General features: G+C 34.9%; 1 protein-coding gene across 6 annotated transcripts in view; it reads left to right on the top strand.

The window, feature by feature from the left end:
* LOC129747393 (neurexin-1-like) overlaps positions 1–13,074 on the top strand; it is a 113,500-nt gene that overhangs the window by 84,666 nt on the left and 15,760 nt on the right. For 4 of the 6 annotated variants that reach the window (XM_055741635.1, XM_055741627.1, XM_055741596.1 and 1 more), the window contains exons 7-10: positions 4,464–4,571; positions 4,701–5,085; positions 5,150–5,526; positions 5,764–5,884. In XM_055741635.1, coding sequence (XP_055597610.1) covers positions 4,464–4,571; positions 4,701–5,085; positions 5,150–5,526; positions 5,764–5,884 — 991 coding nt within the window. The remainder of the gene's footprint in view (positions 1–4,463; positions 4,572–4,700; positions 5,086–5,149; positions 5,527–5,763; positions 5,885–13,074) is intronic. The other 2 variants (XM_055741605.1, XM_055741620.1) reach the window with 1 other exon arrangement.

Raw genomic sequence — 13,074 nt, 5'->3', positions numbered from 1 at the left:
TGTGTCTGTGTGCTGAGTCTGGGTCAGAGGAAGGAGTACGGGGATATTGCTTATCTAATCCTGATCCAGGCACGGATATGCTTCGCTCTGCTCTGAAAACGTAACGAATGGATTTTCGGAGACTCTTGTCCGTGGTAGGTATATGGCGCATCTCATGAAAGAAGGAAGTTGCTTTAGTAGCACATGGAAATGGTGAATGGTGGGGCAATAGAAAAGTAAACTTTCTGTGCTGCTGGAAGAGCTGATGTCTGATGAGAAATTACGGTAAACTTTGTGAGTTATTAGTTCGAATATGGCGTATAGCAAAGTTCGAGCATTTCCCCAGATTTCTTTAAGAAAATGCGAACGAAAGTGAGAATAGAGTTTATCTGCTCGCCTCGCTCGTTAAAAACGATGAAGGTCATATTTCGCGGAATACAAATGGAATTTCGAAAGTGTCATTACGGTGAACATTCCGAACGAAACAAACCCACGGTGCGAGATTCCTTTCCGAAAGAATTCAAACAACGTGCTAACTTCGAAAAACCAAAAGCCAAGTACAAACAAGGGAACATTCACATAAAACTTAATCAGGCGGATGAGCTCACACATTTGTCTGCTTCCTTCGACTCGGTGCGGTACTGCCGAGGTGGTTGAGGAGTGGCCGCTTCTTCAAAGGGTAGGAACGTACGACGATGAAATTTCTTCCACCGAGATTTGTGAGAACTGTTGTGTGGTGGTCCCGATTTGCTAGAGGGTGGTTGTTGAGTGGCTTTGTTTGGTGATTGGTCGCTGAAATCCAAACCCATCATTAGAAGCAGCAAAAGGGAAAAGTGGGTGCAAGTGAAAGGGTGCTGCGGCACACTGCAAGCCAAGTAACAAATAGCGCACATTTTCCATTCCAGCATGAAGGAGCATCAACTTAGAGCAGAGAAGCTTGTCTCAGGATAGCCGCCGCAGTTTGAAGACAGTGATGGATGTGTGTTTGTCATAGATGAAATTCAGAGAATTTGTTATTCTTTTTTTTTTAAGTAAATTTCGCTTCACAAGCGTTTACTTGGGTGTGTCGTTTCATAAAAATGACAGTTTTATATCATGAAGAAACACTGCTCAAATTATTCTGATTATTACCAAAGTAATGAAAAAAAAAAATGGTAGAGAGGGACAGTAAATTATTTTCGCATATCAAAATTTAAAAATATAATTTATTTTCATTTCAGCTTGATAAACTGAACTCATCTCGACAAAATTACGATCTATATAGAATTAGATTTTGGAAATGTTACTATCGAGTCTAAAACTGTCGATAAAATAAAATTTTCTCTTAAAATAAGCATTTATGGTAAATTTTTCGATCACAACTTCACTAATGTCAACAATACTGTTGATTATACACAAAATGAAGTTTAGATGATCGATAGAAAATTTATTTATCTTCAATATTAAAAAAAGAGATAAAAAATTAATGTTATGAAGTTTTAGATATTTTAATATATTTTTTTTTAAAGATATTTCAATTTCAGAGCTCCATGTTCGGATTCAGCGCCCGATTTAACACTAAAAATTTTGGTTAATCGATGAAGTTCACGATTTTTTTTAATTTTGTAAACTAGTATAATCGGTCGAATTACCAGTTGATTTAAAAAAAATTATATGACAGTTTTAAAAATTTTGTCAATAATTTCAATTTCGTCGCTTTGGCATTTTTATCAATTTAATGTAGTTTTAAATTTTGTAATTTATGTCAATTGAGTTAAAATCAACTGTATTTTTTGTTTTATTCCATCACTTTTGTAAGTGGCATCATTTTCATGTAATTTACAAAAGTAACAGATTTGAGAAAAATCAAAATAAAACGACAAAAATTGACAAAAATAACTAAACTGAGAAAAATTCGAAAAATTTACAAAATTGACAAATAAAATAAAAATAACGAAATAAACATAAATAAAAAAACTGACGAAATTGACAAAAATGGCGACATTGACAAAAATGATCAAATTAAAAAAAAACATGATAAAATTACCAAATTGACGAAACTGACAAAATTGACCACATTGATAAAATTAGTTAATTTGAAAACACATTACAAAATATACAAAATTGACAAAATTGAAGAAATTTACAAAATTGATAGAGATGAAAAAAATGAACATAGTTGACATGAATGACACCAGTGAATTTTGTCATTTTTGTCATATTTATCATCTTTGTAATTTTTGTCATTCTTCGTCATTTTTGTCATTATCGTCATTTTTTGGTATTTATGTTATTTATGTCATTTTTGTCATTTTTCTTATTACTGTAAATTTTGTCATTTTTGTCATTTTTGTCATTTTTGTCATTTTTGTCATTTTTGTCATTTTTGTCATTTTTATCATTTCTGTCATTTATGTTATATTGTCATTGTTGTCATTCTTGTCAGTTTTGTCAATCTTGTTATAATTATCAATTTTGTCATTTTTTTCATTTTTGTCATTTTTGTCAGTTTTGTCGATCTTGTAGTTATTTTCAATTTTGTCATTTTTGTAATTTATTTATTCATTTAAATCATCTTTGTGGATTTTGTCATTTTTGTTATTTTTATCATTTTTATTATTTCTGTTATTTTTGTCATTTTTGCAGTTTTTGTGATTTCTGATTGTGATCAACTTTGTAGTTTTTGTCATTTTTGTTATTTTTTGTCATTTTTATTATTTTTATTATTTTTGTCATTTTTGTCATTTTTGTCATTTTTGTCATTTTTGTCATTTTTATCATTTTTGTCATTTTGTCATTTTGTAATTTTTGTAATTTTTGTGATTTCTGTCATTTTTTGTCGTTTTAATCATTTTAGTCTTTTTTGTATTTTTTGTCATCTTTGATATTTTTATCATTTGTCAATTTTTCGTTTCTGTCATTTTTGTCAATCTTGTCATTTATGTCATTTTTTTCATTTTTGTCATTTTTATCATTTTTATCATTTTGGTTATTTTTTTTTTCATTTTTATCATATTTATCATTTTTGTCATTTTTGTCATTCTTGTCATTTTTGTCATTTATGTTATTTTTGACATCATTATAATTTTTGTCATTTTTGTCATTTTCATCATTTTTGTCATTTTGGTAATTATTTTCATTTCTGTCATTTTTGTCATTTTTGTCACTTTTTTCATTTTTATCATTTTTGTCATTTTTGTCATTTCTGTAATTTTCTTGTCATTTTTGTGATTTTTGTCATTTTTGGCATTTTTGTCATTTTTGACATTTCTCTTATCTTTTTCATTTTTGTCATTTTTAATGTTTTTGTTATTTTCTGTAATTTTTGTCAATCTTGTATTTATTATTATCAATTTTATCGTTTTTGTCATTTTGACATGTTTTTCATTTTTCTCAAATTTGTGGTTTTTGTCATTTTTCTCATTTTTGTCATTTTTATCATTTTTGTCATTTTTGTCATTTTTGTTATTTTTCTCAAATTTGTGGTTTTTGTCATTTTTCTCATTTTTGTCATTTTTATCATTTTTGTCATTTTTGTCATTTTTGTTATTTTTATCATTTTTGTGATTTTTGTCATTTTTGTCATTTTTGGCATTTTTGCCATTTTAATTATTTTTGCCATTTTGTCATTTTTGTAATTTTTGTCATTTTTGTCATTTTTGTCATTTTTGTCATTTTTGTCATTTTTGTCATTTTTGTCATTTTTGTCATTTTTGTCATTTTTGTCATTTTTGTCATTTTTGTCATTTTTTTTAGTTGTGTCATTTTTGTCATTTTTGCTCTGGTCAAAGCTGTTTCACATCAGTGGGGTTGTTCTTGTTTGCTAGTTTTCAACAATGCTCACGAACTGAACACCACGGAAAATTTAATCTTCTTTCTAAAAACTTGAAAGCCAACAGTGAAATTTGAGGGAACGTCATTCAAAAAATCGAATGATTTTCATCCATTGGAATTTCAAATTCAAATTGCAACGGAGAATTAATTACGATACTTCACAGGAAAAGGATAATAAAAAAAACAGCACATTTTCAAATTTCGTGATAATGCCCCGTTACAACGAAAATATAATTACGAATTCTATGAAGCGTAATTATATCCGCATCAATTATTACCCGCAAACCACTTTACCCGATTGACAGTTTCACCGAGCCTTCCGGTGGCTTTGAGGAGGACAAGAGCAAGTACGAAGGGGAAGTTTGTAATAACAATAATAATAATAAGGGGAAAAAGCGACAACTCAAAGTGCAAAAAGCGCCACAAAAGTCACCGCCAAGCCACCCGTCATTTGAAGAGGCCATCGTCGTCGTCGTCATCTTCGTCGCCATCATCCTCAACATCATTTTAAATTCAAATTTAATTACTTCATTTCGGGGTCGGTTCGGTGGGTATCCTTCCAGGGCTTAACTTCATCTGTCTGCTCGTGGGTCCTTTTCATTTCTTTTCCGCCGTTTTTCACTCTCCCCCTCACTAACTGTCTTCGTTTTCTTTTCTCACTTTTTTCCCAGCTCCTTCCGCCGTGGGACGTCTCGAAGCAGGGCATGCTGTCCTTCAAGTTCCGCACAAATGAACCGAACGGATTAATTATCCTAAATACCGTGACGCGCCAGCCGAGGGTAAGTGACCAAACCAGACCTCGGTCAGGGTGACGAGAAGAGAAAGTCTGTTTAATTTAAAAAGAGGGTTCCCTTTCTCGAAGCATTGAAATCTCTTTAATGATAATTTAAAATGTTTTTCACATCCAGCCGGACTTTTTCGCGGTGGAGCTTCTGAATGGACACATCTACATTCACATGGATTTGGGCTCGGGAGCGGTCAAGGTTCGGGCATCTAGACGCCGAGTAGACGACGGAGTTTGGCACGAGCTATCGCTGAGGCGCAATGGACGTGACGGCAAGGTCGGAGTCGATGGTCAGTGGAACGATTTTCGAACGCCGGGCGATTCAACCCAGCTGGAACTGGACAGCCCGATGTATTTCGGTGGGATAGGGCCACCCTATGCGGAGGTGGTGATTCCGCCGGCCATCTGGACTGCTACGTTGAGGCAGGGATTCGTCGGATGTCTACGCGATTTGGTTCTGTCGGGAAAACCGATAGACATTGCGGCCTACGCCAGACAGCAGGATTCGGGTTGGGAGATTGCCCTTGTTGTGAATCTGGTTGAATGATTCATAATGTTTGTTTTGATTTTTAGGGGCCATTAAGCCGTCTTGTCACGTTGTGGCCAACCAATGTGGTGGATCGGTGTCGCCTTGCCAAAACGGAGGACAGTGTACCGAAGGCTGGAACAGGCCGTTGTGTGATTGTTCGGCCACTCTGTTCACGGGACCAACTTGTGGAAGGGAATCCGCTACGTTGGCCTTCAACGGGTCGCAACATATGGCAATCTGGATCGGTGGCAGCCAAGGAACACGAACCCAGACGGAGGAGCTCGTTATCCGATTCAAAACTTCTCGCCCTGCCGGTCTGCTTCTGCTAACCAGTGCCGAATCTAGCTCGTCGGATCGTCTCGAAATCGGACTGGTAGCTGGCCGGGTTCGGGCAAACGTAAGACTGGGTGAACGCGAAAAGGTAACGGCACCAATTGCAGGCTTTGCCATCACTTTCTTCAGTTTGATTAAGCCCCTTTTCATTTGATATGATTGCTTCACAATTTGCCAACAAGGCTTCAGTAGAAAACCAACAGCACCTTAATGTCAATTTTAATTCTCGTTTTATCTACCCATCTCATGTGAAAAACTAAAAAAAAACGAACTTTCCTAATGTGAATGCATTCCACTGCTGCTCGCACCGTATCCGAAACTGAAGAACCTGCTGGCCGGCCAGGGTGTCCTCAATGACAATAACTGGCACACGGTGAGATTTTCCCGGCGAGCGTCCAATCTTCGACTGCAAGTTGACGGGGCAGCTCCCGTCAGGGGTATGTTATGTATGTATCACCAGCACCATATTTTTGCCCTAATACGTGTCGTGACGTGTCGTTTCTCTTGTTTGATGATGATGATGATGATGAAAATGATGAAAACAAACACGAAAAAGTGCTCAGCAAAGAGTGATAACGGAAGGAACGAATTACCAAAAAGTCGAATCATTCTTGCATCGCTCTTTCTTTCTCGTACTTTGAGCAAACAATAATAATAACTACTGAATTGGTATCGATCGAGCTACAAAATCACAGAAAACGTTCTAAAATCGGTGTAACTTTATCGGTCTCCAAACTCTACTGCATACAGAACGCAATCAAAGACGTGCACAGGAAGAAACCTCCCCCACCAAACTCAATCAAGACCAACTCTTCAAAATTTATCCCCTTCTCAACACAACAACGTGAAAAAAACAGAAGATAAAATACACTGAACAAAGCTCCATTTTCCGGTATATTTTGTCCATTCACTGCCAATCACTACCGCAAAAAATTTCCCATAAAGACACAACAACTTCAAAAGCAAACCCACCATCGAAAGCAAAAATAAAAAAGAAACACCAAAACCACAATATGAAATCAAGCGCGGAAAATTGCTCATCTGTAATTTTCATCTTTCGTTCCCCATCCAGGGGTTGTCCTTCCCAGGAACATCATTAGCTGGCTGCTGCTGCTGTAACTGGGAAGGAAAACTGGACGGGAGAGATGAAAAACAACAACCAAATCATGAACTTTCTTTTGTTATCATCCCTCCGTCCCCTCGCTTAGCTCCCCCCACTTTCCCCGTGATTTCACGATGTCCGAAACAACCATTCCCCGTTTAAGTTTGTTTCATTTCTTTTTTCGGTTGCCATATTTATTTTATCAACCCATAATCGCAAAACTGCCATCGTCATGTAGTCAAAACGAAAAAAAACCCTCAAAGGACCGGTTCATATAAATATAACATATAGTTTTCACCATTTTCATAAACTTAGATTATCGCTTTTGAACATACATACTCAGGACGATTCATACAACAATTTCTGGCTTTCTCTCATAATATCATCCTTATTTTTTCTCTTATTTCAAGTTATCAATCTTATCATCAAAAGCAAAACAGCAAGCAGAATTCAAAGTAAATAAAGTTCCTCTCCTCGCTGGTGAAGCGTTCTAAAATTTGAAGAATCGAAAAAACCACATTGAGACCAAAAGAAAAGTTCGAATGGACGAAAAGGAAGCAAACAGCTAACGATGTGGTCAAACTTGTTTCCTCTTCGATAGGACACGAACTGTTTGAGGTAAAATAACATCGTTGGATTTTAACCAATTTGACAAACAACTGTCATTCTTGAGCTTCAGCTTGAGCTTGCTATCAACTATGGTCCACCAATGTCATAATACTTGCACTCAGAGATGCCAATATGCCTGATTTTTCAGGGATTGCCTGATTTTTCGAGGCTCTGCCTGACAACCTGAAAAGCCATTGAATTTCCCTGATTTTTCAAAAAATGCCTGATTTTGCCTGATTTTTGCGAATGTGATGAAAAATGGGTAGTAAGGAACTAAATTAGGTACCATTACTGAAGTTAAAAAGCGAAAATGTGGCTGAATGAAACCAATCGAAAGATTCCCATTAATTCATATCTTAAAAAGGGAATGAAAAGGAATCTTTCGCTTTGATTCAGTAGAATTATGCAACCAAGTAGGCCCACAACACAGTAAAAATGTAGAGTGATGACCAAAAAAAAAAAAGGTCATCACTTTTAGAGGAATTTCCGTTACTTATGTAGCCTGATTTTGCCTGATTTTTATTTCACCAGTTCCCTGATTTTTGAAAATATATGTTGGCTGCACTTCGTGATTGGTCCGACAAAATAAACATTGTCCAATGAACCAAATGACAGATTGCTGGGAACAATCATTACGATCTCACTGTACAATTTTGAGAATCTCATACTTCCAATTTCAATTTGATCAAAACAAAATATATGTAGATATCAACATTATTTTTAAACTTGATGATTATCACGCAGATATGAACGAAGGAATAAGTTAGTGAAAAATGAAATTTTCAAACTTTTTACTACTTGCAAGTTTCTACCTTATTGGTTGGGGATTAAAGTTAAAACTGATGCTTTAGAAAATTTTTGGAATATTTTTTCCCAGTGCCTAAATTTAAAATTTTGATAAAAATGACAAACTGCTGTTTAATTCTCAATCCTTTAATGGTTGACTTTTTTCTGCAAACATTTTTTTTGAATTATCGAATAGTCTTCATTATATTAAAAAAAAAACCAAGACAAATGTTTATATTTTTTATATAATTTTAGTATGTTGTTTTAAACAAAATGGTGCACTCCACGGAGATTAATGGTTTCTTTTATGGAAATGTTTCAAAAATAAAACTAGATAATTGTTTTTTATACTATCGAATTGAAAATTTATTCGATGGTACTTGTATATGGGTTATGATAACGATAAAAAAGTCGTTGGTGGTAGAATCGCAAAGTGATAATTTGCATTTATCGCTAAATCTTTTGATAAACCTTGGCAATTGGCATATTTACATCTTGCTTGCTTGTTTTTTTTTTTTGCAAATTTCCAAGTGAGAAGTTTGTTCAAATTTTACCTTTTGAGGCGGACAGGATTGAATGGATCACGACGTAATCGTTTGAGAGGCAGATCCTTCCTTGGACATCCTTTTTTTGGAGAGATTTCACCAATCTTACACAAACTTTCAGCCAATTCAAACCTGAATTTCTATAGCATTAGTATCTTGGTATTTTGCTGGTTTCGAAGCACAACCTTCTTGTAGACATGCCAGTTTACCATATCCAAAAAATAATTTAAAAAAAAAACGTCTGGTCCATTTGCTACTCTTGAATTAAATCTACCAATCAAACGAATAAGCTGCTTCTTATCAAATCGACTTAAAGTACCAACTGGCTCTGCTTCAACGTAAGAAGACAGCAAAGTGGCCGGTTTGTTGTCCTTTCATCCAACAACACTGACATCGGTCCCTTCAATGTTATACGTTCTTTCTCAGAAAAAGCCTCTCGGAATGTCCTTTTGCATCATTTTTTGCTTACCCATTAGCTGACAATTTCGTAGACTTTGAGTGCGCACATACATTACGTGGTTCATATATCTTGGAACGTTCCGACACAATCGCACTACCACGTTTCCAACTTCACCTAAATCTGGTTCTTCTCAGGGTAAAGGTTTTGAACCAGATCCAGTGCAAATTTCGAATTTGTGAGCGAATTCATCCGTTCCACAAATAATAATTAAAACCCCCATTTTAGGGTTTATTTGGTAAATATTGCTTTATATAGGAGCTCATATTCATGGCACACATTTTTTAATCTGCTGAAAGCTTCTGTCCAAAGGGTAATTGACCGAAACGTTCGTTGAAAAAGTTAAATCAGTGGTCGAACTTTGGCTAGTCGATCAAATTGTGGATGATGTTTAGATAGAATCTCGTCATTATTTGTAAAGTGGAGATTTGATCGAATGCGTTCGAAATCTTTCAAACACATGGCTGACCTTATTGGTTCATATCCAAAGGACGCATTCCAATAAGAACGTACATTTGAGCAATTTATGACTGAACTATAGACAAGAAAGCCAACAAATTTATCTAATTCAGATGTGTGCATGGAAATGTGTTGGCAATATTCTTTTGCATGACATACAAATCACTTTCATCAACAACTTTTTGTTTGATATCAAGTTAAAAAAATAGGAATAAAACTCGTAGGGCGTTTCACATCCTATCAATTCTATGAGATTACTACTTTGAAAGCCAAATTAAAGATCACTTTGGCTGAGTATAAGATTTTTTTGAGCAACTCTACGTCAAGAAGTTTCTTACGACTTGACTTCGAGCTACCTGGTGTCTTGGGCCCATCGATGACTTGTATATATCCTTCGTCCATCTTCCGAATTTGATAAATTCTCTAGTTATTGCTGCAGTTCCTTATCACGCATCCTATAAATAGGGAATAAGAAAATTATATGTGACACAAAATAGAGATGTGCCAATGAATCTCAATGGAATGCACAATGTTGTTTTCAAACAACATAAGAATTTGTGCTTATATAATAAAAAACGGGAGCATTTCGCTCAAATCATCTACCAAAACACGTTTTTGAATTAAAAACAAACCATTTATTTAGTATATTGTTTGCCATTCTTACCAGCTGAATTGAATGAATACATTGCACTTTACGTTCAGGAAAAATGTCTAATGCGTCGTTCAATTGTTTGACAGCTGTGGGTTTGCTTACATTTTTATTTAATTTTGATCGTACTTACATGTCAAAAAAATACACCTGAGGCCTGCAGTTCGTTTCTTACTTTTTGAAATGAATAAAATTTCAACGTCAATTGAGGAAAACATTGACTGTTTGATGCGAAGATTGTGATATTACACTACACGACGTGATCGCATTGTGTACATCGTTCAGATGAATTATAACAACAGAATACCCTAATAGTAGATCATCTCAAGAAATTACATCGTCCATCGTTACCTTTTTTAGCTGTGTAGTAAAATAACTAGTTTATTCACAAATGAAATTTATGATTGTCATTCTTCACTAATCTTCAGACGTAAAAAAATATAAGGTAGCCAAATTCAGGGTTGCTAGCGATTTTTCGTTTTGAAATTCAAAAGTTTTTCCCGGTTTTTCCCAGGTTTTCTCCCGGTTATAAATGCTGATTTTCCAGATATTTATTATACTCGTTTTTTAAATAAAATCAAAGTAAATAAAAAAAATCAATATAAAGGGCTTAAAATTTCTAATAATTGCATACCAAAACTTGTTAAACGGTTCTAGATCATGACAAACACTTCGGCGTCTTCTAACACGTAGTCTTTTCGTATCAAATTGATATGTTTTCATGATTTTTTTAACAAATCTAATGAACTCCACAAATTGAATTTTTTTTGAAAAAATAAGTCCGGTAAAATTGATCTTGAAAGTATAATGTAGGTAGTACTTTTAAGCCGATATAAATTTTCTTGAATTTTTAAAGAGTTCTAGAAAAAAGGTAGAGTATGGTGGGGTTAAAGTACGACCTAAGTGCTATCCGATTTTTTAGACGTCGAAGATAAACGATCGACGCATATGATAGCAGTAGTCGAAATGCCTAACTACTATCGAAACGTACTTTTATCCCCCCTCTGGGGCAAAAGTTCGAATGACGTGGGGTAAACGAACGATCATTCAAAATTCCACATTTCTGAATGAAGTCAAGAGAAAAACTATTTTATATCAATTTTTGCCTACAGCAGCTTGTGTGTTCATTTCTGATACAAATCCTTTACATAGGCAAACAACCTGAGCGAATTCGAAGTTCTCCACTAATTGTTTATATTCGTCTGGTTTACGAAGTCCAGTTCTCATCGTATTTGAGCAATTTTTCGAGCAAGCAGGTTTTTGTAGATTCAAGAATATGCGCTGATGTTTCCAGTGCATTAAAAAAAAGTTAAAACTTTGGATTGTGTATATCATTTGTACTTTTGCCCCATTTGCAGTTTGTACTTTTGCCCCTTTAAGGTTTTTTGTGATTCATAAAATGCAACTGTCTCTCATTTTTGGGATTATTTTCTAAATTCAGTTAATATGTTTTTGTACAAACCCAAAGACATGTTTTTGAAATAAGTGTTTTTTAAATACAAAAATATGAATAAGTTTAGTAATAGTCATTTGAACTAAAGATTCGTGAAAATATAAAAATCGTGTATAAGACAGGGCTGAGCTTTAATTGTTTGAGTGAAAGATTTTATTTTTAATCAAGGTTAAGACCTTAGATTTCGGAAACTTCAAGCAATAGCTTAACGTAGAATGGATTAAAAACTCAACACTTGCAATGTAATGCTTCGTTCTTCAGGCCAATTCAAACGAAATACACAACAACAACATTGGAAAACCAATATCTTTATCTGGTGAAAAAGAGGTGTAACACTGCTTAAAAACGTCTCACGCTGCCAAATTATTTGCTTGCGGAGAGTGAAAAAATCAGATAAGTTATATTTCTCCGCGTTAAAAAAGCGCTTCAAACTTCGTTTGTTTACTAATGAACGAAAATAAGCGTTTATGAGAAAATATCAAACATGTCAATTTTCCCGGTGAGGTGCCGAAATTCCCGGTATTTTCCCGGTTTCCCGGTGACGTGATGAAATTCCAAAGTTTTTCCCGGTTTTCCCGGTTCGCTAGCAACCCTGCAAATTTTCGAGCAACATTTAAGAAAAAAAGCCCTGACTGTTCCATCAACCGAAAAATATCAAAGTTTAAAAAGATATAAAGATACTTAGCTCCTGATAAATTTTCCGCAGCTTTTAGCTTTTTAGCTTCTGATAGATTTTTCGCATATCTTTGTGCATCTTATAATTGCCGAATGTTCTGGCAGTATCCATGGGAAGTGCGGCTTCCTCTTAAGATTTTCACATACCTTTCACATACTATGCACTGAACTTAACAGTATCATTTAATTTATCATATTTTATCACAAACAAAAACATAAAATAAATTTCAGGAATTTTGGCAGGATAAAACATTGTTCGCTGCTAACTAAACCAAGGCCTACTTCGAACTCGTGATTTTAAAACAACTGTCAGTCTAGAACAAAACCAAAATAGAGGCGAATATCCCTCTCCCTATAATCATTTTAGCATTTTTGCTTATTATGAACGTTGCACCTATGTAGTGCACTATGGGCAATTGTCATTAGAAGCATGAGTTGTTTTACTACATTGCGTGACAAAATCGGGTTTCCACTGTATAAGCATCCTTCTACAGCGAGATAGCAAAGTCTGGAACTAGAGTAGAAGAGAAAATGCATTGAAGCTTTGCTATGAACAACGTTCAATTGGTGCCGAAGAACATGAATAAACGCAACAGCTTAAAACTCTGTGAAAGTGCTACCAAAAACGGAAAAAACTGTAAGAAGCTTGTTAGCCTTTTGATTCCGAATCTGAATATGACCAGGATAAATCCCAATTTCGGGCATTCCAAGAAAATTGCCTAGTAGAAGAAAAGCATCAAATCCTAAACCGTAGAAAGCGTTCATATTCCGAAATTCTTAACGTGCGAAATCGAATTTCGATTAAACCCGGCACGGGCGGCAGCCAGCCATAAAACGTGTCAATACACACAAGAAGTAACTAATAAAAAAAAATCACCCCTCTTAATAATGGCTCCATCAG

The sequence above is a fragment of the Uranotaenia lowii genome, chromosome 1, assembly GCF_029784155.1.
Source record: "Uranotaenia lowii strain MFRU-FL chromosome 1, ASM2978415v1, whole genome shotgun sequence".
In the NCBI taxonomy this organism is placed as follows: domain Eukaryota; kingdom Metazoa; phylum Arthropoda; class Insecta; order Diptera; family Culicidae; genus Uranotaenia; species Uranotaenia lowii.
This window is presented reverse-complemented; position numbering and strand designations above follow the sequence as displayed.